Source organism: Lissotriton vulgaris, chromosome 5 (genome assembly GCF_964263255.1).
Source record: "Lissotriton vulgaris chromosome 5, aLisVul1.2, whole genome shotgun sequence".
Classification (NCBI taxonomy): domain Eukaryota; kingdom Metazoa; phylum Chordata; class Amphibia; order Caudata; family Salamandridae; genus Lissotriton; species Lissotriton vulgaris.
Window position 1 is genome coordinate 1,987,345,036 of NC_141693.1, and position 27,205 is coordinate 1,987,372,240.

The 27,205-nt window shown below is 46.4% G+C and overlaps 1 protein-coding gene across 1 annotated transcript in view; it reads right to left on the reverse strand.

Moving 5' to 3' along the window:
• Nucleotides 1-20,210, reverse strand: part of ADAMTS13 (ADAM metallopeptidase with thrombospondin type 1 motif 13) — a 251,929-nt gene extending 231,719 nt beyond the window's left edge. Inside the window, exon 1 of the mRNA XM_086924723.1 lies at nt 20,014-20,210. Coding sequence (XP_086780849.1) covers nt 20,014-20,082 — 69 coding nt within the window. The 5' untranslated portion in view covers nt 20,083-20,210. The remainder of the gene's footprint in view (nt 1-20,013) is intronic.
• Nucleotides 20,211-27,205: the final 6,995 nt, after the last annotated feature.

A 27,205-nucleotide genomic window follows, 5' to 3' on the forward strand; every position in this document is an offset into this window, starting at 1 on the left:
ATTAATACCCCGCCACTTTATATTGGCAGCAGCCGCGACTTGACATCAATGAATATGTAGTGTAAACCATACCCTTTTGGAAGACTGTACAGTACTATCCTGAATGACAGAGGCAATGAAGAGCCGCCGGTTTTTATTCAATTTCACAGAATTTACAAGCTCTATTGCCAAAGCACTGTACAAAGTTGCAGAAAGCGATGGTGAATAAAACCAAAGGAAAGCTATAAAAGCAAATCATGGTGATATTAGAACCTGGAAAAAAATGGAAGGGAGAGAGCTGCAAAGGGGAAGCAAAAGAAAAAAAAATGTGTGGGCAGAGCCCTTACACGGTAATATAGCATTATTCATCCTACAATATAATTTATATACTCCATAATTTATATACAGTCCTCTGGCTTCCACCTGTGTTTATTAACCCCTTCACTGTGGCGGCTATTTTGCCGCAGTGCTACGGGGGCCGGGTGGAAGAGCGGCGGGCGCATGCTGGTGACGGAACCGCTCCGTCACCAGCATCGGTTGCGCTGTGCTTATGACGGAGCGGTTCCGTCATGGCCCCGCCAGCTTAATAGAACGCTCAGCGCAGGCGCGGAATACGCGCCGTGCAGGAGCGTCGGGCGGGCCTTGACGGAACCGCTCCGTCATCAGCACAGCGCCACCGCAGCTGATGACGGAGCGGTTCCGTCATCAGCATACAAAGGGTTAATACACATGCTGTGGTGTGTGAATACCAATGGTGTTTTATGCCCCACCTGTGACTAACAGTGGCATCTCCAGCGTAACGTGACGCACTGGAGATATCCTGCATTAAAGATGGCCATTGCATTAAAGGATATGACATAGGGATGTGAGTTATCTACTCAGATCACACATCATCTGCAGGTGGCATGCAAACTCTATCATACTGTGAGAAGTATGCTGCGTTACATTAGCACTAGATAATATTACACACGCTCACATTTAAAGAAATATATAATCACCGGTATATTACGGGCCTCATTATGATGCAGTTCGGACCTCAACTGACAGCATGTCGGCTGTGATCCAAATGGCATCTACTGCTGCGGTCTGAGTAACGCATTAGGATGCGTGCGGTCGGAGGCAGCAGTTGGAGGGATGGACCAATACAATCAAACTATCTCATGGAGCCCCTCAAAAACTCCTCGTAATCCCTTAGGGATGGCGTTTCTGCACTCGGGATTATGATGTTGGTTTCCGAAAGCCTTTCCCTCTCGGCCTTTCTGAGATGGAAAGGCTGTCAGAAAGCGACCTTTGGGGGCCCCTAGCGAAGGCCCCCTTCCCACTAGCCCTCAGCATGTGGCCCTGGGGGGCACACATTCCTGCACCGTGTGGCAGGCACTTTGAGGTGCCTTCCACATGGTACAGGGATGTTAAAAAACTTCAATTTTGCAAAGGGAGCTTGTGCTGCGGCCGTTTCGGACCTCCACACAAGCTTCCACTGAAGAATGGAGGCTTGCGACCGCACGATGTGCGGTTCCATCCTAACGGTGGGGTTGGAACTGTCGACATGAGGTCAGTCGGTTCCCAATCCGCAGTGATGTCGGTCGGATCGGAATCAGTGCCTAAGTGAATTGTCCAGAATCACAGGATGTTGAGCCGACGCAGAGACTCGAACCTGGTTCTGAAGTGCCAAAGTCAGCATAGGCCACAGCTCCTTAGGACACTTTTAGGGCTTGTTCAAATTTCAATCCTATCTTGCGCCATGCAGATGACGCAGTTCTAATGTGCAGAATGGCAAATGGCCCCAAAAAATCGATTGATGGCTATGATTCCTTCAGGAAATGATTGAGAATTGGATACCAATTTATCAAAAACATATATATTAAAAATGGAATCCAAAGCATCAAAATCATTAACCTATGCTAGCTATGGCCAAGTCAAAATACCTGTATATATACTGCAAAGTGTAGATTTACAATTTACATGTCTCCACCTGTGAAATCAGGATATGGAGAAAATGTTACAAATGTAGCTTTTCATATGTGGGTCGGTGCTTATATTAGAATGCCCCTCCCTAAGCTCCCCTTTACACCTCCCTAAACCCCCTCTATATCCTTCCTTAAATATGTGTGGTTTACATCCATCAGCCTGTCTTCAACTCAGCCAATCACCCTTTTACTCTTCTTCCAGGTGCTTGCACCTCTCCTCCTCTTGTCTCTACCCAGTGGCCATGTGCTCTGCTCACCTACAGTTCCGCTCTTTGGCTATCACCATTAAAGATATGCACTGCCAACATTGTTTTATTGGAAAAAAACTTGAATTCGATTACAGAGATAAAATAAATAATTTGAGAGCTGAAATAATTTTATTTATTTAATATTAGTTACTAAAGGGTGTTATATCAAGCTTTGGTCACCCTTACCTTCTATGCAGTGAGTTGAGTACCTGTCATTGACCATGTGAATTTTTACAGTTTTTGCACCTTTTCTCTGCAGTGAGTAACACGTTTTACGTTTACCAAAAGTAATGGTACTCAGTGAATCATCCTAGAAAAATGGAGGAAGAGGCTGGCCCTGCCAGCAGTTCTACTCAAGTTTGCACCAAAGCTTAGGCGAAAGGAGAGAGAAAAGTGTATCGAAAAAGAATAAGCCAACCAGGTCTGGGGAAGGTGTCGTGGATGGCAACATTGAATTGTTGAGGAGAAAACTAATGCAAGACATTCAGTAATTGAATACAGACATTCAGTAATTGACTACAGACATTCAGTAATTGATTACAGACATTCAGTAATTGAATACAGACATTCAGTAATTGATTACAGACGTTCAGGTCGCGTGGAAGGCACATTGCGTGTTCCTTGTAGTAAAACACAGAGTAGGATCAATGATTTCACAGGAGAACATTCATGTTATGGTTGATACTGGTAATGGACCGCAAAGGTTTGTGCAGCCTTTTAAATGGTCCTTCACGTGACCAGGAGAATAAAATACAACACATTTCTTACACTAGATGGATATTAAATAAATATCAGCTTTTGTACAAACACTGTAACAGGTAACATAAAAATGGAAGAGGAAAGAACAAGAGAAAATCAAGTACACACAAGGTTTGAATATAACAGGTGGGGTTATCAAGACCTCATAACATCCTTGAATTTAACAGATGGCATTCTAACCCTACCACTGGGTTTGACATGGGAAGCAATCATTTTATATGGTACATAAGTCAACAGAAACCCCAAACGTTTGCTTTCGATTATGTCAGTTGTTTTTTAGGACGGTGCCAATACACAGCACCTTAACTTGCCTGTCATCTGTTGGATATAACATATTTAGGTGAGGAGGATAGAATATAACACTGAGCCCAGCCTTTTCCAGACACTGAGAGTACATGGTTGGGCCTGTCGGAGCACATCCCTAACTTCATTTTGCAGTAAGGAAGTAGTACTATTTTAGTACTACTTTATGGACTACAAAATGCAATTTGTGAACTGGGCCCATTGTTCTTTATTTTTTCCAGAAAGCTCAAACGTATGCAGGTATCAGGAATGATTTTCAATTTTGCAACGCAGAGAACAAGCCAATAAATGTTATATAATCTATATATCGTAATAAATATGTCTCTGCTGTTATTTCAGCACTGGTGTCAGGGTTATCACCGATATAGCTAATCTGCAAAAGGCAGAAAATTGTTTTACATGCAATTGTTTGGGGTACTCCAAGGAACATCTCATTTTTTAGCAATAGGGAACTGGATTTAGATTTCTTGTTTTTTTAAGGATCTCCATGTAGTAGAACCTAAAACCCACCTTGAATGGAGAGATAATTAAGGACTGTATGAACATGGTTCATTTGATTGAAATATATTAGAATCCTGTTGCCATAATTTCCAGGTGATGTCCAACAGGTTCTGATGACAATCCACCCCACAGCCCAGAATGTACGACTGGCCCCCGCAGAATGTCCCCCGCAGAAATAAATACCAGGGAAAAGAGAATGGGATATAGAGAGAAAAACAACTGAAAAAATAAAAGGGCATATTAGAAAGTGGAGTATGGTGTTTACTCCGCCAGGGCGATGGAGTAAAATACTCAGTTGTCTTGATGGAGTAACCATCTCCAGATGTAGACATGTCCACTGCCCCAGCAGAGATCATTTACATTGACAGGAACCATCATCATAGCGGTTCCTCTCGACGCCTTGAGAATATGCTGTGCATCTCCCAAAAAATAAGAAAAGCAATGACTCGTTGCCATGTGAGCTTTCTCCCAGGAAAGGCTACATTAAAATGTTTTTACTTTCACTTATCTGCAGGTTTTTAATGGCAGTGTGAGAAAGTTAAAATTGTAAATTTTTCCACCCACTCTTAATAGGGTGGGTGGAAAAATGGCAAAATCTCAGACAGCCCTCACTCCATTGGGCCATCGGAGGAATATGTCAGCAGGGGAAATGGAGTAGTTTCCAATGTTGACATACTTACGTGCTACCCAACTTTAAATAAGACAGGCGGGACGTCAGTTTACCAGAGAAGGTAGTTTGTTGCCATTGCGTAGGAGTACTTTCTATGCACAAACTTTAAAATAAGTCCATCATCTTCTGTGGCAACTCTCTCTTGTCTCACATTTTATATCATAGCAATGTTATCGTTCAATATGCTCTGGTAAAGAACGGTCTCTATGTAGAGAGAAAGAGCATACAAGACGTCAGTAACCGTAGACCTTGATAAAATCATTGAACGCCATAATCTGTTAGCGACTTCTAGATAGCGGCCCACTGCGTACCTAAGCTGAACTGGAGGAAACGGTTAACACAGCTGGTGAGCACCCAAGAAAAACACTGCTAAGGGAACACAGCAATGCAATGCAACAAACCCAAATCAAAATCCAAGAGGCAAGTCAGAAAAGCAGGCAAAGGTCAGGAGTACAGAGAGACTAAACAGGAGGAAAGGAGCAAAGGTAATGGACGAGATGGTGAATGAACTCTATGGCACCCAGAGAGCCTACGCAATACAGAAGGTTCCCAAGCAGCTTCTATTTGCATAACTGCTATTTAAATAGTGCCACTGCCTTTCTTGATCCGGAAGTTCTGTCCCTTAACCTTTGCAGCCACATGCATCAAGCTAAAAACCGGTCGCAAACGGGCAGATTCTCAGAATCTGCGCCTTTGCGACCGGTATTTTTTCATTTGGGATGCATCATCCCAAATGCAAAAATCGCAATTTAAGGAATCTCTAAATTGAGATTCCTTTAATTGCGATTGCATTAAAGAAATCCCAAATTGAGATTCCTTAAATACAATGCATCAAAGTAAAAAAAAATGCGATTTCGCTAATAGGAGTAGCAAATTACCATGAAGTTGAACTTCATGGTAATTTGCAAAACTTTTAAAAATGCACTTTTGTACATTTTTCAAAGTTTATGTTGCGCACACAGATGCCCTTAGGGCATCTGTGTGCGCAACATATGTGCACAGATCAATTTCAGGGGTGCAACAGGGTGTCATGTTGAAATTGCATTCTCAATTTACGATTCTCTAATTGAGATTCGCAAATTTAGAATGTCTTCCCATTCATTCCTATGGGCCCCAGGGCCCATAGGAATGAATGGGGAGGCATTCCTTAATTGCGATTCGCAAATTGCGAATCGCAAATAAGGGATGTTTAGAAATCGCTATTTTTTAAGCAATTTCTACATGCATAGGGTTTTGCGATTCCTTATTTGCGATTCCTTATTTTTCGCAAATAAGGAATTGCAAAAACAAATGTTGATGCATGTGCCCCTTAGTGTTTTGTCATTCACAAAGGTTGGCCCGCCACAGTCTTAAAAGAGAATGCCTCCATGCTCTTTCAACTGCAGGTCTCAAACCTCTGCAGATGTTCACCATCTTTCATCTTTCCCTAAAGGATGGAGAAGCAGTGAAACACTGAGCCGTGCGCATGTGAAAATCTATCTCAACAACCTCCAATGGAATTTCTTTCCAAGAATGCTTTTTGTTCTAGTTGACACAAAACATTTACTTTGTGTACTGCACTATGAGAAATGTGTTCATTGTAGACTTTCTTCTTTAACTTTACAGATGTTGCCGATCCCAGTGGTTTGCTGTTTAGCGGGAAGATTTATAATTAAGGTTGTCAAATTGAGATCTGTTTTGGACAATGGATTTTAAGTATTTCTAGGGTGTATTTGTGTAAGGTTTTCATTGTATTATTATTATTGTTGTTATTTTTATTATTATGTTGGCCCTTAATATTATGATTATTTATTTGTATTGCTATTATTATAATTTTGTTGATAATAAACAATATTGTTAATATTAATCTTAATATTAATATGTTTACTTATCCTCTGACTAGGAGTAGAAATGGGTTATTCCTGAGGAGTTGCCCAGCAAAAACTTGTTGAAAGACCACAACCTTATTAGCTTGTATGTGTTCGCAAATGTTGTGCCAATTCATGCACATCCTGGAAATGTACTCCTGTAAAGAGCAGGAGTATGTCCCATTCTTCCGATCCATCTTTCGTTGGGGTGTGGGAGAATGATTTCCCCGTGCAGATTGTTTTTATACATGGAACACTTTTATTGATTTTACATTTCCTCCCGGATTTACATACGTTGTACTCCTATCGACTATAGACAGTATCACACTTTCAAGCACCCGGTCCTCCTGCGCGCTGCCCTCTGTCCCTCCCTCTCAGACCTTATATAATCGAAAATAAATGTACTACAGGACATGTTTGTGTCTTTACAAAGCTCCATACTATACTCAAATTACCGTCAAGGGTGTTGTACTTTAATGAGCCCCAATAATAGACAATGTACGTAATGTCGCAGGTGGCTATTGGAGGTTTCCAGGTGCTGCTGAACTTTTGTTTATGAATGAAAAGGGGCCAAGAACTAGCTGATGAGTTTGTGGTGGGCTGTTGAAGCTGTCGAGGTCTGCTGTTGTTTTGGAGTTCCTCCATAGCTTTTGGAGGCATCTGCAGGTTTGTCTAGATTCTCGTAGTTCGGTGTGGAAACAGCAGGCTTTCTTGGTGTGGAGGATGAAGGTTGTCTTGAAGGGACGATAGTGTTGGCACAGGTGAAGCCACCAACAGAAGAAGAACACTCTCCAAGGCAATCAAGCACTGCATCAATGCGCTGTCAGATCCACTTATTCCTCACTTCACAGAAAAATAAACCTTTTCTTTAGAATACAGAAGATCTGATAGCACATTGAAAACACCAAGCCTGCTTTATCTTTTATGCCCCATTCCTGTGGAATCCCACAATGATTATCCATCAAAGCCCTATTGCTGGCAGATCTTACTGACATATTCAACTCCCTCAAACTCACTTCTTACAATGATGATATCTTACCCTCATCCTTCATCAAAGCTCTCTCTGGGGATGTTCCCTCACCCCTATTCACCATTAGCAAGGCCTCTCTCAGTAAAGGCAGCTTCACAGAGATTCTCAAGACAGGACAGATTCTCCCACTCCTAAAGACACTTCGCCAACGACTAGCTGCTCACCCACCTACCACTCATCCGCAAATTCATTACAAAAGCAGCCTATGTTCATCTCCAAGATCACATCATTGCTAAACATCTCCTGCATGACTTTCAGTCTATCTTCAGATCACACTGCAGCACAGAGACCACTACCTTACATCACGTAGAGCAGTGTTTCCCAAACTGGGGTCCGTGGACCCCCAGGGGTCCGTGTCACATTTCCAGGGGGTCCTCAGACATCAGTTTTAAAAGCACCACAAAGTTCCTTGTAGAATTAGCAGTTTTTGAGCAACAATAAAAGTGCCAAGATAACACCAGTGATTAATCTACCTGCTGGATAGAGATGAGAGTTTTGTTTAGTGGCAGGTTTGACTTATCTAATGTAGCACAGAGGGTTAATATGCCTGCTGCAAATAATGCGTAACACGCATTTTAATAAACAGTATTTATTTGCATAGGTCCATGGGTTGCTGCTTTTGTCACAGATATTCTTGTGTTACTCTGCAAATCATAAGAGACAATCATAATCTAGCACAGTGTTCTATAAACTGGCATCAAAGAGCTGCTTACACACTGCATGTAACTTATGTTTTTTTCCCAGTCTTTCATTATCCTGATGCTGCTAAAGGGGTTTATTTGGGTGAAAATAGATTTTTCTTGTTAGTAACATTTTCTGTACACTGATTTACATGTATGATTCATTGTCTCTATATGTGTGTGATGTAAAGTGCTGACATCCTACAACGGTATAAGAGATGCTAATACATGTGACAGAGGGGCTATGGAGAAATGAGAGTCACTGTTGAAGGGTGCTAAGGGAATCATTGAAGAACCCCAACAAAGATTGGTGTATCCTGGTGAATAATAAGGTCATTATTTACTATTCTTTAAAAGCTGATACAATTCAATACATAATGATAAATGTGTTATAGAATGCACCATTGTATCCTACATTTTCTTGAGGGGAGAGCCTCCCAAAGCCCCCTTTGTGGTGGTCATGCTCACTCACTGCACTTGGTGTGCACTGTATGGGGACTGGTCTGAAAACATTTGCCAGGTCTGCTTTGGGTTTCCACTCTGGCCTTGGTAGGAGCAGGAGCGTTGCACTGCGAAATAAAACTAACCATTTAAAAGTTAATTATGGAGATGCAGCACCAACCTTCCCATTAAATGTTTCTGCTTTTTGCAAACTCTTTCAATATAAAATGCTAAAATCCTTAATAATTTCAGTGTTTGTTTTGAGTGCCTGTGTGTTTATTTTTTTCCGAATTACTCTTTTAATGTTTGAAATTTAAATCATACAAATTTCTGGGGGTCCCCGGCTTTCAGCGCTGAGTCAATGGGGGTCCTCAGGAGTCAAAAGTTTGGGAACCCCTGACGTAGAGGATGCCTTCCTGACCACGGATAAAGAGGAATCCTGCCTCCTAATATTGCTGGACATCTCTTTAAAACAGACAACCATTCCACCATGATAAGCACCATAGGGTCTTGAATGGGATTCATCAGCAATTTCGTTCACTAGTTCTTCTATATTTCTAACCAACACCAATTTGTTCACATGGACACCTCTCGATCCCAAAAGATCCCTGTTACTTGCAAAGTTCACCAGGGTTTTACACTGTCAGCAACCTCTAGATAAATCTACTAGGTGCTCTACTCACAAATAACAGCCTCATGTTTCACCAATATGGTGATGATACAGAACTCTCCGTAAATGTCTTCTCTGCTTCAGAAATCCAACACCTCAAACCCTGCCTGCACATCATCGAGACATGACCGTCCAGCACCTACCTGATATTCGACCCAACCAAGCCAGAACTCCTGTTATCTGCCAAGAACAACAAACAGGACAAACAGGGCTCAATGACATGAGACTTGATGGCTTCAGCCCCCATCTTTTACTGTTTGGCAAGTCACTTGGATTCACCTTGGACATCAACCCCTCTCTCAAAGGACACATTGACAAAAAATCAAAAAGGGCCTCACACCCGCTCTCTCTTCTAAAGAAAGTAAAGCTGTTTCTTATAGAAAGTAAATGTAGAACTGCACTTCAATCCCTCATAGTCTTGCATTTGTACAGTAGCTTAACACACTGCTCCATGGCCTGCTAGACTCCGTATTGACACCCCCAAGTGGTATCCTACATACTACAGCACGTCCCATCCAGGACCTGAAGAAATATGATATGAGCCCTATCCTGATGGAACTCAATTGGCTCCCTGTGTTGGCTCGCACCATCTTCAAACCCAGCTGCATCATTTGCTAAGACATCACAACCATCCTCATACTTATCTTCCAGATAAACTATCATCCTGATGGTTCTCGGCACAACCGCAGCCAGAAAACCTTCAGACCACAGACTAAGAAGTATGAATCATTTCCATCTGTGTAACCAGGATTAGAAACAACGTACCTATATCCCTCACGGCGGCCCTAGTGCTGCTTCAATATAGGAAAGAGTTGAAGACACACCTCTTTAAAGAACACTACATTACAAAGCATTTGGAGCCTCATTACTATGTCGGTCGGTAAACCTCTGACTACTCTTGGACGCTTACCGACCGACATGGTAGATTTACATTCTGACCTCCAAATTACAATGTCGGCGGTCGGAGTGTAAACCGGCCGGTAAATCCAACTTGGTTCTGACGGGCTCAAGGAGCCCATCGGCCAGTTGGAAAGCGCCTATAATCTCTTAAGCACATGCAATAAATAACAATGCCCCAACAGGTATCAATTCATGGCAAGTTTAAGTATGCACACAAAAGTTGTAAGAGAACAAGGGGATAAAGTAAGGGAGGGAGACATCAATGGATTTGCAAAAAATGCTAAGAGCGGCTTTATAGTCAGAATTGGATAAAACAAAGAAAAAAGCACTGCCTTAGATTTAATGACTTGTACCAGTTGTGTAAGTTTGTACTCGTGAAAACAGTGAACAGTGCAAAGAGACAAGTGTAAACCGGCAAGGGGCGGTGCAGAGGAACAGTGATATATTATATACAAAACATTAGTAATGGTCCAATCTCAGTTAACACTCTCTAGGCACCAATTTACAGGATTGAGAGACCCAAACACAGATGCGTCTGGTGAATTGCGCTAGTGAGTCAACGACGTTTCGACCTGATAACAATGCAGGTCATCATCAGAACCAGATTACATTTAATTTAAAGTGCAGCATAGGGCCAAATGGGAGGGCACAAGAGGAGAGCGCTGATATCAGCGTCAGCATCAAACGGAGAGGAATGGCTGGGTCCTCAAGGTGAACAATTTCAAGCTGAGTCGTCAAGGGTTGCTGATAATATAGTAAACACCGTCCTTGGAGTGGGACGAGCAGGGGAATCGTATGTACGAAGTATCACAGGTCCCAGAGTTAGTGAAATGATGGGGACGGTAGAAAATGCAGGGCCGGCCTCCAGGGTAATGGGCATCCGGCAGCATCCAACAGTTTAGAACGTGGAAGTGTTCCGCCTACAGCGACTGGAAGCACAGAACACGAGCGGCAATGGCGTGTGTCCGCGCTGCTCTGCGGTGCCCCGTAAAACACTTGGATGCTTACCAACCGAAATGGTAGGTTTACATTCTGACTGCCGAAATACAATGTCGGCTGTCACAGTGTATACCAGCCGGTCAATCCAACTTGGTTCCGACGGTCTCGAGGAGCCTGTCGGCCAGTTGGAAACCGTCCATAATCCCTTAAGGAAGGTGTTTCTGCCATTGAGATTATGATATTGGTTTCTGACAGCCTTTCCATGTCAGCCTTTCTGACATGGAAAAGCTGTCAGAAAGCGACTTTGGGGGCATCTAGCAGGGCCCCCATCCCTCCGTGGCCTACTGTTGTGGTCCTGGGGGCACCATTTACATCCCTGCACCATGTGCCACATGGTGCAGGGATGTGAAAAAGCTTCCATTGTACAATGGGAGCTTGTGCTGCGGCCAGTTTTGGACTGCTGCACATGCTCCCATTGTGAAATGGAAGTTTGCGACTGCACCAAAGAGAAGTAGTGAAGTAGTGTGGCTCACTGGTTAGAGGCGGCAGACCCGAGAGCAGAGGACGGCCCGGGACCAGGGTTCGATTCCCGGCGCGGCAGGTTTCTGGACCAGGGTCAGCGGACTCGATAATTCTCTCGCCTCGGTGCCCACTCTGATCAGCGATCACACTCGGCAACTCTGGGCATTAGCTTGCCTCATCTTCACTAACGGCCCCACCAGACCGCTGGGGATGCCTGGCCTCATCCTGGAGATACCCATTAAGGGACCATCTCTCAGGGAAGCCAGGAAAGGTTTCGCAGCGGTCGAAGCGCCTTGGGACCCTCCGGGTAAGTAGTGCGCTATATAAATGCCTATACATACACCATGTGTGGTCGCATCCTAATTATGATGTCGGGACCGCATCCGTGGCGATGTCGGTCCGGGGTAACTCAGACCCACATCGTAATGCGGCCCTTAGTCCTATCATTTGTTGACTTATGCTCATCTTTGACCCTGTGCAGTCCACTGCTGCCTTTTGACTAGGTCTGTAATACCACATTCTTGTACATTCAGAAATACATGCACTACACACTTCTCCCCTTGTACAACAAAAAACTATTGCTTGCAATACTAACATAAGCAACAACTATTGTATACATTATATAAACAGAAAAAATGCAACATGTAAAACTTTACACTGAATCCTATCAAAAACATAACTAATGTAAAATGCAATTTGGTCATCACACAAAGAAAACAAAACATTAATTCACATTATTAGATTAGTGTAACTCTTCCCCATCTTGAACATACATACAAATATTACACGTACCCAGTGTCCCATCTAATGTTTATATGAGTCACACTATGCTTTTCGTCATAATGCTTTTTGTACTTATTTTGTGACTCAGGGATTCACTTCTTCACGATTTCAGATTTCAACTCACCCTCATGTTTCTTTCCTCATCCATCTAGGATTCCTCGTTAAGTACTGAGTACGCCCATGAATTATGATGAAGGGACTTTCACCAGTGCACTCTTCTTTGGGGACTTTCACCAGTGCACTCTTCTTTAGGGACTTTCACCAGTGCACTCTTCTTCAGGGACTTTCACCAGTGCACTCTTCTTTGGGGACTTTCACCAGTGCACTCTTCTTTGGGGACTTTCACCAGTGCACTCTTCTTTAGGGACTTTCACCAGTGCACTCTTCTTTAGGGACTTTCACCAGTGCACTCTTCTTTTGGGGACTTTCACCTGTGCACTCTTCTTTAGGGACTTTCACCAGTGCACTCTTCTTTTGGACTTTCACCAGTGCACTCTTCTTTGGGGACTTTCACCAGTGCACTCTTCTTTAGGGACTTTCACCAGTGCACTCTTCTTTTGGACTTTCACCAGTGCACTCTTCTTTGGGGACTTTCACCAGTGCACTCTTCTTTAGGGACTTTCACCAGTGCACTCTTCTTTGGGGACTTTCACCAGTGCACTCTTCTTTAGGGACTTTCACCAGTGCACTCTTCTTTAGGGACTTTCACCAGTGCACTCTTCTTTGGGGACTTTCACCAGTACACACTTCTTTGGAGACTTTCACCAGTGCACTCTTCTTTGGGGACTTTCACCAGTGCACTCTTCTTTGGGGACTTTCACCAGTGCACTCTTCTTTAGGGACTTTCACCAGTGCACTTTTCTTTAGGGACTTTCACCAGTGCACTCTTCTTTAGGGACTTTCACCAGTGCACTCTTCTTTGGGGACTTTCACCAGCGCATTCTTCTTTAGGGACTTTCACCAGTGCACTCTTCTTTGGGGACTTTCACCAGTGCACTCTTCTTTAGGGACTTTCACCAGTGCACTCTTCTTTGGGGACTTTCACCAGTGCACTCTTCTTTGGGGACTTTCACCAGTACACACTTCTTTGGAGACTTTCACCAGTGCACTCTTCTTTGGGGACTTTCACCAGTGCACTCTTCTTTGGGGACTTTCACCAGTGCACTCTTCTTTAGGGACTTTCACCAGTGCACTTTTCTTTAGGGACTTTCACCAGTGCACTCTTCTTTAGGGACTTTCACCAGTGCACTCTTCTTTGGGGACTTTCACCAGCGCATTCTTCTTTAGGGACTTTCACCAGTGCACTCTTCTTTGAGGACTTTCACCAGTGCACTCTTCTTTAGGGTCTTTCACCAGTGCACTCTTCTTTAGTCACACAATAAGTCTGCAACAGTCTTTTCAATTCAAATTCCCAGTTTTTCATTCCTGCACTATCCAACTGAATCAAAACTTTAAGTACATGTTTGAATGTCGCTAGTGCACCATTCCATTCTGGGTGATCCAAAGATATCATCCTATGCCTTATTCCAAAATGTTCAATATAGATCAACATCTCCTCCAATCCAAGCTGTACATCATCGTCTGTTAAGCTGCTGTGTACACCCTTTCTAACAAACAATTCGTCAAAGAATCAAATCTCTAAGCCTCTGTCCACCCAGTGCACAACTTTCAACTTAAACTACTTCAAAAGCATATCTAATAAAACAATAATGTACATGTTGGCATCATTACTCCAGACCCCATGTCCTATTATGTCTAACGCCAATCATTAACCGACTTGCTAAAAAAAAATGCAACGTTGGATTTAAAGTTGTCTGTGTTTGGTCTACTCTTTAGCAATCCACACACATCAACTATTCTTTTTACCTCCAAATCAATTCCTGGCCACCAATACAGTTCCTTAACTCTGTTTTTATTTCATGATAGTCCCTTCATGGCTTTGTAGCATAAAAATATAATGTCTCCCTCAATCCAACATACTCCCTTACCATCTCTTAATTATTAAAACTGCAGTCAACACTAAGGGCCCGAGTTATAATTTGGCTGTCAGGCCATCCTCTGCCACGGCGACTCTGACGCCCTAGTGGAGGTCCCAACCTCCAAATTATGAAATATCTGTCATCCCAACAGACCTTTTAAGCATTCACAGGAACCGCCTTGAGGGTGGTTATGTGAGTGCACTGGAACTTTGCCGAACGGCTCTGTCAAATATGACTTAGTCATAGAGGTAAATTTCCAAAGTTTTTTTATTTTAAAACCCCAATGTGGGTTTTTTTTCAAATAAAAAAAACAATGTCCCCCTCACCATGGGCAGTAATGTTTATTACTGCCCATTCAAAATGGCGTGCGAACATATATCCAATTCTCCAACGGCCCTTACTCCGTCAGGCTGTAGGAGAAATCTAGCCATGGTAGAGAAGGAGTAGTCTCCGCCATGGCCAAAGTATGGTTCGCCCACTTCTGAATTCAGCAGGTTGACCATTATGTTGGCGGTAAGTATACACTATCGCTGTTGTGACAAAGTATGCATCCCACCAACATATAAGTTCGACACTCAGCTCATTCCCCACTTCCCATAATCTCTTTATGCTTACATCAATCACATATAAGAATGACTTTATTCTCTGCAATCTTGCATTTCTTGATTTCAGCTTTCAGACCCCTCCCCTCAAAATGTGCAACATCTTTTAAAAAGCCTATTGTGTTCTTATTTGTTTTTATTTATTTAGAGTTTTATAGAGCGCTAACCAGACCCGTGAGAGTATCAGAGCGCTTTACAGGATAGATAGGAGATAAACAAAGGACTAGGGGGGGGGGGGGGGGGGATACAGTTAGGATAAAAACAGGGAGGTACATTGTACAAAGAGGCAGGCAGTTTCAATCCCAGGATACATGTGGGAAAAAAAACAGGAGGAAACATTTAACACAACAGTCTCAGTGTGGGGAGTATCATACACGAAGACCATGGATAATGTCAAGATAGTGCGTGGAACAAGGACCCTGAGGTGCAGGTAATGCCAGCTTTGGGAATGGGAATTTGCCCATAAGGAAAGTTCTGGCCTCTTTTTTGAAGCTAGCCAGAAAGGGAAGTCTTCTGATGGCGAGCAGGAGGGAGTGAGTTCCAGATTCTAGGTGGGGCCCTGGAGAAGGCCCGAGTGTATGTTTTTTTTCCACAAGCGTGCCGGGAGGAGCAAAAGGTCTATGGCAGATCAGGAATTTCTGGCTCCTCCAGATATCACGAGTTTCTGGGCCAGGTAAGCTGGGGAATTGGAGTATAGAGCCTTGTGGGTGATGCAAGCCAGCTTAAGTTGGATCCTGGCCTCGAGAGGAAGCCAATTTAGAGGTTTCAAGTTGAGAGAGATGTGGTTGAATTTCTTTGAACCAGTTAGGAGTCTGGTGGCAGCGTTGAGGCAAACTTTCAGTGGGGCCAACAAACTCTTGGGTAGACTTGTGAGGGTGGAGCATCCATATTCTAGTCTGGAAATGACTAGCGCCTGGATTGCCATTTTTAGGTCGGAAGTGTCGAGGAAGGGTTTCAACTTTCTTAGGTAGCTCAGATGAAATCTGGCGGTTTTGGCCATCGAATTGATATGGCCACGCATATTCAAGCTGCCATCAATGGTTATTCCAAGGGATTTAGCAGAGTCTACAATGATAGGTGTACAGTTTAACACTGTGATAGCCTTGAACCATTCTTGAATTTCGGGGTTGTTTTTGTTTGGTGCGATGAGGAGAAATTCCAGTTTTTTTGCATTAAGTTTGAGTAGGTTAGAGGTGAGCCAGAGCATTGATTATTCTTGCCCATTACTAGGACATCAACCTCAAAATAGACCACCCCTCCAACATCATCAAACAATTCCATCATAAGCCCCTGGACACCACAGTGGCAGAAAGCAATCCAAAAGGTATTTGACAGAACTGAAAACACACAAAGAGGGTAATAATGAGTGACCTACTTTAGGGATGCAGGTTCACCTGGTAATAGGCAGACAATAAATCTGATATGAGAACCAATTAACTCCCCTTGTGACTGATAACATTTCATTTATGTTAGGTAAAGGAAACTGGTCTATCAAGATATTGTTATCAGACAAGGAAGGTCCAAGCACAATCTCACCTTGTCATTTGCCCATTGAGCCCCGTCACGAGGCAAAATCCTCTCAGATGACTGACAGTCTCACTTGTATTAGCGACGACAAACTTCCCAAGTGGCTGATGCTGCTTTGAGCTGATCATTCACAATCAAGGGAATGTCTACCACTTGTGTATTATTATTATTATTATTATTATATTTCTTATATAGCGTCAGAATCGACCCCCGAAGGGGTATCTCCGCGCTTGCCTTGGGAACCCGTCCTGGCTTTTCCCTGTGAGATAGCCCCTACAGGGCATCCCCAAGGTGAAAGCCAGGCATCCCGCCGCGGGGGGGGCCGTTGTGGAGATTAAGCAAGCTTAATGCCCAGAGTTGCAGAGTGTGAACCCATGATTAGGTCAGGCACCAAAGCGAGAATTATCGAGTTCATGGACATTTGAGCTCAAGACCCTGCCGCGTCGGGAATTGAACCCTGGTCCCAGGTCTGACCTCTGCGTCAGGGTCTGCCTGCTCTAACCAGTGAGCCACACTTCTCCTCTATTAGGGACACCGTCTCTCACTTCAGCTTACTCCTGTGCATAATGCCATTTAACTTGCCAATCTTTGCATTGAATTCATGCACCTGTTCTGCACCACCGGGGTCAAATACAATATGTAGCGATCTTTGGTACCACCACCCTAATAAAGTTCGACTTTCCTTGTCTATGCACAGTCTGTTCGTATATACAACTTGGTAACTGCCGAATTGTTCACCTTTAACCCGTTTACTGCTTCGAACGTTCAGCGCCAGTGCCAATGCTGAACATTCGAAGAAACAGGTGCGGCCGCGTTGGCCGTTCGACGTGCGCAGCACCAGGGAGGTAGCTCACGAGACATCCAACGGCCGACGGCAGCAGCGATAGGGTTAGTATTCAATACAGCTTCCTTTTGTCATCACCCTTAGTTCCTTTTCTCATTATTATCCGACAATCTGGACATGTCCTCTATCGCACAGGCCACTTGCTAATTCAACCCTTCTTCTTACAAACCCTCGCAAAATGCCCTACTACACTCCAAAGATGTTGCATTACATGCAGGGTATTTCACACGTTGTACTACATAGTTGAAATTACCCGAACAATAACATTTTGGCATTTCTTTTCTAAACTGTTCACATTTCTTAGGTTTGTCCTTTTTGGGGTTTGTAACTATTCTTTGTTCAAGAAACCTCATTCACAATTTTGTTTTTCATTTTATATACTTTAGTTAAAGCAACTTTAGCACAGCGACTTGACAGTTCTGCTTTCTTTACTTATGCAATGATTTGGTATGGTATTGAGTCGCCAATCACCTAAAGCCATCTTCATACTCAGAACTGTTGTTATGCATTACAATCTGGTCTCTTGTAAACTTCTCATGCAACATTTCAAATTTGTGTCTAAAAGTTACTTAAAGCCTAAACATAGTTATTTATTGTTTCACTCTTTGTTTGTGCCGAAAAAAATTGATCTGTTAATGGCTACACACAGTACAAGTAAAAGTACTGAACCAATGAGATGACAAAAAATATCACTTTTGGTGTTGCCTCTTTATGTTTAGGTCGAGCCTGGGCAGGGCATTCCCTGCTCTGCGAGGTATGCTGTATTTGAGTGTGGACTTGAAGCCCCGCCCACTCTCTGCCCATATTTTTCATTGGCTTCAAATGCTGGCTTTGTTAACACCATGCGCGCTAACGGAATTCCGCTCGCACGCTGGGTTTTGCGGAAACGCACTTTACGTGACGAGCTGGGCTAGTCATCAGCGTGCGAGGAGGCTACGCCATGACGAGCCCAGCTCGTCATCAACGTCGAAGGGGTTAATAGGCTTGTTAGTCCCTCCTTAGTACCGCCTTGTCTTCATTTGTAACCTCCCATGAGGACTGGCCCTTTTACTTCTGTTGTTACACATTATGTCTTATTTAGTCTCTGAGCACTGTTTTCTTTAATGAGTTTCTCGTATTGCAGGCACAACATGCTTTCCTGCACCATTCAGCGCACCATGCACGCTTTTACTTTCCAAGCAGCCCGGGACAATGGCGGCAGCTTCTTTGAAATGAAATAGGTCCTGTATTTACAAGAGAAAACACATGAGTTTGAGCTGTTGGTATTATAAATGGCAAAGCCTTTTATTTATGAGTTAACTATCAAAACAGATAAATAAAAGGCATTGTAATGTACAATGCCAAAAGCTTAATCTCTCGCAAATACGAGACCTATAGCATTGCAAATGCTTGTATCTTCTTCTATTGGGAAATAGTCCTGTAATTCTTAATATCCTGATACTGGTGGCATACAATCAATCGATGGAGACCGGTCCTGCCAAGGGGAAGTTAAATCACCTACGGTTGAGGTCACAACCAGGGAAGATACAGTTGAATGTGAATGAAAAATTAATGAGTTTTAACATGGACTGCCAAAATGGGCTGTGGACTATAGCCCAGCCACGTGTTAAGGGCGCTTCCGAAGTGAGGGAGAGCAGCGATACGCAAACTTGTGGTGAGCGAAGGATGGTCTGCAAACACTCGTCTACGTGAGCCAAGCGCCTCACGAAGACCGGTGTTTGTAGAACGTCCTTCGCTTGTATGCCACCCATCTCAGGATATCAATGTCACCCCATTTGGGATTGATGGTAGGCTAACAATTTCACACACTAACACCAGCACCAACATTGAGGCCCGCCAACATTCTAATTTACGCCTACAGGAACGACTAGTTCAACACATGAAAAGAAGGGTTATTCATACTTTCTAAATTCAGGAAGAACATACCGAGTCACTGACGCCACTACATGCAGATGTTGCGCCTGGCATGGCTGAGGGGAAGTAATCAAGGAGGCGGGGCTGCTCGAGGCTCACTGTCAGGTTAACCATTCACTGTGGGATCCATAATGCTCCCTATATACACAACACGTAGGAATGGGCTGACTTTGCTGAACATCTAATAACAGGCCTGATATCACAGCACTGTAACGCAATATCACCACACTGCCCTAAGTTGCTTGTAGCGTTGCAACTTGGACGGTTTGATACTGGCCTGGTCAGTATTTTTTAGTCCAGGCAAGTAAAAATATTGAGCAAAGTATTGAAATCCGGTATTTTTTCCCACTCTTGAAACATAAAGCTAAAACAGTAAACACATAAAGAAATATGTTGAAAACTATTTGAGATTTGTCTAAATCTTTAAAGAATGATTATTAGAACGAAGAGAGGGCCAGGTTGTAACAATCAGTCCTAACAAAGTTCACTCATTCTTTTTTACCTACCAGCTCTTGGCTGTTCCAGAAACCGAAAACGTAAACAAAGGTTTTCTGAGAAAGGTGGCAACCCTAATTCTGCATTAGAACTTAATTAATGCTACTGCACTTTTTTGCACCATCTGCAGGCCCTCTAAGTGAAAGAGTAGTGGATAGCCCTCTGCAGCAGGGAATCAACCCAACGAGCTATCTGACACACCAAGGGAAAGTATTTTTGGGATTAAAAAGCCACACGCTGTGATGTGTAAAAGACAAACCACATTCATCTTGCGCTATTAGAAACACCCCCTATGACGCAATCATGTTAGGAATGTTTAATTCACAAAAACACATAGATCTGCACGCCAGCATCCCAGGGCCCCTTCCCCATAACCCACATGCTTCTCCGAGCCCAACCCCTGCCCCTCTTACCTCGCCGAGGCCCGAGGCCTCCAGGAAGCTGACGGTGGCCCAGGCCAGGGCTAGCAGGGCGGTGATCATGGCGAGGGGCTGCCGGGGCTCGTCGGGGGGCCTCTTCGGGCCCTGCAGCCGCCCCCGGGCCCGGGATTGTTTGCAGAAAGTCAGGAGCGCAGCAGCGCAGCGTCCGAGCAGCTCGAGGCCAGGCAGCAAATGCTGATCAATAACAGACACGCGCTGGGGGCGCGCGGGAGGTCTGGCTACGAACCCACTTGCACAATGTTCGGTGTAAGAACCGTGCCCTGGTGTCTGCGCACTTCAGCCAGTTGGGCTGTGGCCGGACAATTATCCCTGTTTGTAAATGAAACTCCCTGCTTTCGACTGAATTCCCGGTGTCTTTTATTTGTTTAAACGTGTGTGCCAGTCAGTCTTCCAGAGGATTCCCGTATCCTACTTAGACATACCACGCATGCCTACATTTTAGAGTAGGGCAGTTAAAAAAAAAAAATCGAGAGAATGTACTTTTCCCCTTGATTCATATTGACGCAGAGATAATCTGTCTGAATAGGGTGAACTTGCTTGTTTTGTGGCAGACAATCAACATTTCATTGTTGGCACTTTAATAGCATAATGCACACTAAAGCAGAGCTCACAACTCTGTCTTTTTTATGCACTTAGTAAAAGTGAAAAAAAAAAAATGTGGATGCCTTTTACACGTTCTAATCTCCCCCTCCAAGAATTATGGACAAAGCTTTGATGTCAGAGATAATTTTTGGAGGGGAGATGGGAGCCTGATGTTATGTAGAGAGCCATCCGGGCCCTCCACTACATTGTTGCAGTTTACACACATCCATCCACCCCTCGGGGCGGGCTCGACCCGAGGGGATAAATAAACGCTCGGGGACTTCCTGCCACGAGAGTGAAACCATCTGTCTTGTGTATACTTATTGCTCTGCTGCGGTCTAACTCTACCCAGGCCCCCCGCGCTACATTAGCGACGAGGCCAGTCACACCCCATGCGTGCCCGCCTACCTGCGTCGTTTACTGCTTTCAGCGTGCGGAGCCCACCCGTACTGCCCTGCTCCCTCTGCTGCCGCTCTGTGTCCCACAGGGAGCTCGCGGAGCCCAGCCGCATAGCTCCGCTCCATCCGGCGCCTGCTGCCTTCTGGTGCCCTGACGTCCGCGGTCTCTGCGGCCGCACCGCCTGCCCCATTGCCAGCAACGATCAGCCAGCCCCCGCCCACCCGCCTCTCTGGCCACCGGGAGCGCGTTCAGCCGGCGGCGCTCACTGGGGGGCTGCAATTAATTAATTAATTAATTGTGGGTTTGTAATGCGCTAGAATCGACTCCCGAAGGAGTATCTCTGCGCAGTAGACCGCTGGGGAACCCGTCCTGGCTTTCCCTGTGAGATGGTCCCTACTGGGTATCTCCAAGGTGAAACCAGGCATCCCCGGCATATGTGGGGGGCCGTTGTGGAGATGAGGCAAGCTAATACCCAGAGTTGCCGCGTGTGATCCCTGGTTAGAGTAGGCACCGAGGAGAGAATTATCGAGTCCGCTGACCCTGGTCCACGACCCTGCCGCGTCGGGAATGGAACCCTGGTCCCGGGCCGTCCTCTGCTCTCGGGTCTGCCGCCTCTAACCAGTGAGCCACACCACTCCATCATCATGGGATAAGTGTCCACTGCCCCGCCTGCACAGGATTCCTCTGGCGGACGTCCCTGCTCCTGCCCCCTGCAGCTCTGGTGCCAATTCTGGGCCCGCATCACCTGCCCTTCAGCAGCGAGGCCCCGAGACCGGGCTGCCCCATCTGCTGCCTGCTCAGCCCCGGCACGAGTCCACACAGGCTTTTGTCTCGCTCACTCCGAGTATTCTGCAGGACATCGCTGCGTCAAGTGGCAGTAAAGAAAGTCTGGGCTGTTTTCTTTCAGGGGTACAAAAGGAATGACTGCGCCCCCCCAGGGTCAGCTGGGTGTAGGAAAGAGAGCAGAATGAAGACTGGCTAAAGAAAATAAAAAAATAAAAAAGAAAGAAGGTAAAAGAAACAGAGCAGGGTGCACAGAAGCTTGCTACACCCACGCTTCCCTCTCCCACGGGTCAGCGTCAGAGGGGAGATCACCTCTTTCACATATGTGCGGCTACAAGGCGGTTAGGAGTACGTGGCCATGCACGCCCAGCCAACGCTTTTTGACACACAAGCCACACCCTTGCGCCCGAGATCCAACGCACGGCCACAATGAGCAACCCACCGACAGCTGGCACTGCTGCCCAGCAGAATGGAGAACACAATCCGGGTGGAGGTGCCAATCCGCCTCCCCCACGGCACAGTCACACTACGGTTGCACCTCTACCCCCCTCCAGTGAAGCATCAGACCCTGCCACAGCTGACCCAAGACGGAAAGTGTGGGTTGGACCGCTCAACCACTACTTCAAGGGGACAAGGGAAACCAATGGCATTGTGAAACGGTCACTCCTCATCTACTATGGAGGCGCGGAAATCTATGACCTTTTCGAGACGCTCCACAGCGCGGGAAATGACGGCGACTACGAAACGGCAATCGCGGCACTCGAAAAGGCACTTTGACCCCCAACTCAACCCAGATTTTGAGAAATTCTAGTTCAAGAGGGCGTGGACTCAGAAACCGTTGATATGTTCTATGCACGGCTATGCCGGCTGGCCAGCATGTGCCCATTTATCGACCAACGGGAGGAGATACGAGACCAGATCATCCTGGGTTGCCGCTCTAAACTCCTGCGGAAGCTAATCCTTTGTCAACCAGGAATCTCGCTGAACGAGATCCTGGTCCTGGCCCGCTCCCACGAGCTGTCGGACGTCAGAGCAGAGGAAATGGAGGCCGCCCTGCACACACCGGAGGCCGCCGTGTGCCAACCGGTCAAGGAAGAGAGGGGGGAAGCAATCCAGAGACGCCTCACCACAGCTCGCCAAGCACCCAGGCCGCCACCAGGTGGACCGTGTGGATACTGTGGTGAAGATCACCTCGCGACGGCCGTCTGCGGGGCGAAGGGGAAGACATGCTCCCTCCCACTGTGGCAAGCTGAATCACTATGCCAAAGTATGCCAAGGCGGGCGGTTTGGACAAATGTCGTCAAGGCCTAGAAGAATGCCCTAACGTGTTCGCCAGGTCTTTCTCGACGACCCGCCGTCGACAGCGGAGGAAGAGCTCAGAAAGCTAAAAGATCTAGATGTGATCGAAAAGGTCTCTGGCCCCACCCCATGGGTGTCCCCGCTGGCGGTGGCACCCAAACCCAAGCAACCTGGAGCCATCCAGCTCTGTGTCGACATGAGGCTGCCAAATACCGGTGTAAAGAGAGAGCTTCAAATCACTCCCGCTATGGACAACATTGTGGCGGACCTAAACGGGGTCAAATGGTTCTCCAAGCTAGAACTGAACGCCGGCTACCATCAGCTGGAACTGGAGCCCGAGGGCAGGTATATCACCACCTTCTCGACACACGTTGGCCTCCGAAGATACAAGAGGCTCAGCTTGGAGTGTCGTCAGCCGCCGAAGTCTTCCAAAATGCCACCAGAAAAGCATTGTCGGGGCTGCAAGGTGTGATGTACCTTAGTGATGATATACTAGTGTTCTCAAACACGCTGGAGGATCACCACAATCACCTACGAGCCACTCTGAAGAGGCTAGCAGACTGTGGTTTGACTCTACTCAAGTCCAAGTGCTCGTTTTATCAGGAGACAGTCGACTTCTTCGGATATACGTTCACCCGAAATGGGCTCCTAGTGGACCCTAAGAAGGCCAAGGCCAACGGGCTGCCAGCACGCCAAGGAACCCCACTGAAATGAGGAGCTTCCTCGGCATGGCTACATATTGTGGGTGTTTCATCCCCAACCTCGCAGCCCTGCCGGAGCCACTCCGGGTCCTCACACGCCATGATCACAAATGGGAGTGGACGACGGCGGCCAACAAGGCGTTCGAGGACATCAAAGCACGACTGCTAGACAAGAGGGTGATGGTCTACTTCCATCCAAGGCGACGCACAGAACTAGTCGTCGACGCCAGCCCCGTAGGCCTAGGAGCGATCCTCCTCCAGGAACACGGCTCGAAGGTCTGGAAACCAGTTACTTACACCAACTAGGCCCTTACTGACACGGAGACCAGGTAGGCTCAAATTGAGAGAGGTGCTGGCTATCAAATGGGCGTGCCAACATTTCCATCTGTATCTGTGATGACAGGAGTTCCACATTGTGACTGACCACAAACCGCTACTCCCACTATTCGCAGGCTCATCCCGGCTGGCACCCCTGAGGATTGAACGATAGTCAGTGCAGTTACAGTCGTACAACTTTAAGGAAATCTATTGTCCAGGGGCCCACAACCCAGCCGACTATCTGTCTCTTCACCCAGAGTCAACGATGCCTTCGGACCCGTCGGCGGATGCCTGTAACACCGAAGCCTTCGTCAACATGATGTCGCAAGGGACATGTCCCACAGCCATGACGCTAGAAGAAATTGGCCAGGCCACCCAGGAAGACCACCCTCTGTCCCGTGTGAGAGAAGCGCTGGCGAGCAATGGGTGGGCTCGCTTCATGGATGGAGCTTGCGTCCTCCGGCCCGAAGTCAGCCATGCACGACAACAGCTCTGGCAAGTCCGCCATGAACTCAGTCTGAGGGTACAGTGAGTTGTGCTAAGAGGACACATGATAGTGGTCTCAGAGAGTTTGCAGAAACGGGTCCTCACGCTGGTACATGTTGGCCATCAAGGGATGCCGAAGACGAAGGCCCGGTTGCGTGACAAGGTCTGGTTCCCAGCGATGGACTCCATGGTCGAGGAAATGGTGAGACAGTGCCACGCCTGTACAATCACTGGAGGAGATCCAGCGCCTGCACCCGTGATCACTGAAGAACCAAGCAAGACCCCCTGGACACCATCAGCCTGGACTTTGAGAGCTTCCCAGATGGACGTCACATGCTGGTCATGGTTGACTCATTCTCGAAGTTCCCCATCGTCAAAATAGTGTCATCAACAGCATTCCCCCAGGTGAAGAGGGTCGTGGACAGGACCTTTGCAATGATGGGACTGCTGGAAGAGGTAAGGTCCGACAACGGACCCCTGTTCCAGGGCAGAGAGTTCCAGGAGTATCTGGAGAATAAAGCGGTTCGACAGCGGAAGATCACCCCGCTATGGCCACAAGCAAATGGGGAAGTGGAACGTCTGATGAGGACACTCAACCGAGCGCTGCCCATCGCCATGGATGGGAGAGAAGACGCCGAAACAGCTCTCGACCAATTCCTTGGTGCGTATCGACAAACCCCTCACAGCACGACCAAGTGTGCTCTGGCTCATCTACTGTTCAAGCGGGCCCCACAAGACAGCATCCCGTCCGACCAGACGTGGGTGCCTATGGAGCGGGACGATGAGGCGGTCCAAGCAAGGAGGGAGACAATGAACCGGAAGGCCAGCGAAGCCCGCAGGGCACAAGAACCTCAAATAAGAGCGGGAGAGTGGGTAGTGATCAAAGACCGACACCCCGGTTGGAAGTTCCGGACGCCCTAGGAGCCAGAAGTATGGGTTGCCTGGGGCGTTCGAGGGACCCATGGTCACTGCTCAAAAGGGACAGCACTCTGTAACGAGGAATGTGTCTAGTTCCAAGAAGACGACTGAGAGCGAGCTGGGCCAAGAAGCATCCAATTATCAACATTCACTTCCGAGCTCCTCCCCTCCTGCGTCACCCCGCACGGGGAGTCTGCCGCTGGAGACACTCAGCCGAGCAAGCCAAGGTGGTGCACCTGCTGCCGGTTCGTCCCCTCAGGACACATCGCTTGAGTCGTCTCAGACCATTCCGTCCAGCGCTCTGGCCGGTTCCAGCTCCCGTAGCCAGAAGTATGGTCTCCGGCCGATTCCTGCACCAAGTCAGAAACTGAAGGACTTTGTATATACGTCTTCGTGAATGGAGAGGACTTGGTGGTCCGGAACTGAAAGAAAGGAGGGATGTAGAGAGCCATCCGGGCCCGAGGGGATAAATAAACGGCCGGAGACCGCTCAGGGTCTTCCGGCTTCGAGAGTAAAACCATCTGTCTCGTGTATAATTATTGCGCTGCTGCGGCCTAACTTTACTCAGGCCCCGCCGCGCTACACCTGCATCACGGGCATCAAAATGATTTGCTTTGATTTTGATTTGCTTTGTAATTTGTAGAGCGCAACATTGGCATAACGAAAGTTGAGGGGCGCCCCTTCTAGGTACATTAAGGGGCCCCCACTCCGTACTTAATATGGATCTCTAAGGCCTGAGTACTGTGCTGAGGGGGCCCCCTGCAGCTTGGGGCCCCCCGCATCGCGGGTGCTGTGGGGACCTGTGTTACACCAATGGAGCGCAACAATTACCCTAAGACACAAAGGCCCTAAAGACCAGCCGTCCAAAAACAGGAAGGAAGGTCCAGGTAAATGCTAGACCAAGAAAAGCCAGGTCTTAAGAGCCTTTATGAAAGGGAGCAGAAGGGAAATAGACCTAAGTGCAAGGGGTAGGGAGTTCCTAAGATTGCTCACTGCCACCGAGAATGCTCTGTCCCCCCACTTCCTCTTTTTGGTTCTTGGTACAACCAGTTGCATTTGGAGCAAGGAACGCATGTGTCTCCTGGGGGAATGCCAATTGAACATAGTCTTTAATCTTGATGGGTGGGGAGCATGCAGTGATTTATGAACCATACAGAGTGATTTGAAACAAATACGTTTTTCAATAGGGAGCCAGTGCAGGAATTCTAGTCCCTTCCTGGTGGATTGTTTAATAAGAATGTCCAGAACGAGTCTTGCCAGTGCGTTCTGCAGCACCTGGAGTTTATACTGCATACTCTTGTAGGCGACCTGGTGTAATGAGTTGCAGTTGTCGAGTCTGGACATTACCAAGGCCAGTGCTACCTGTATTCGAGCTGGTCGTCAGATAAGAGGGATTTTTTATTATATATATTTATGAGCCAGGAGCACATTGAGATGTTTACGTTCATTTGGATATTAAAATCGAGTTCAATATCCATCAGAGCTCCAAGGTTCTTAGCCGTCTTGCTTGGGGCAGGATTGATGCCTCGTTTCCAGCAGATCGTGATTGGCCATCTAGTCGGGTTTTTGCATGCAGGAATCGGGAGGTGGGAGACTAACCTTGAAATCGGTATTCTCCCTTCTGAACCGGGAGGGTTGGCATGTATGAATATATATGTTTAAATTGACTGCAGATTATA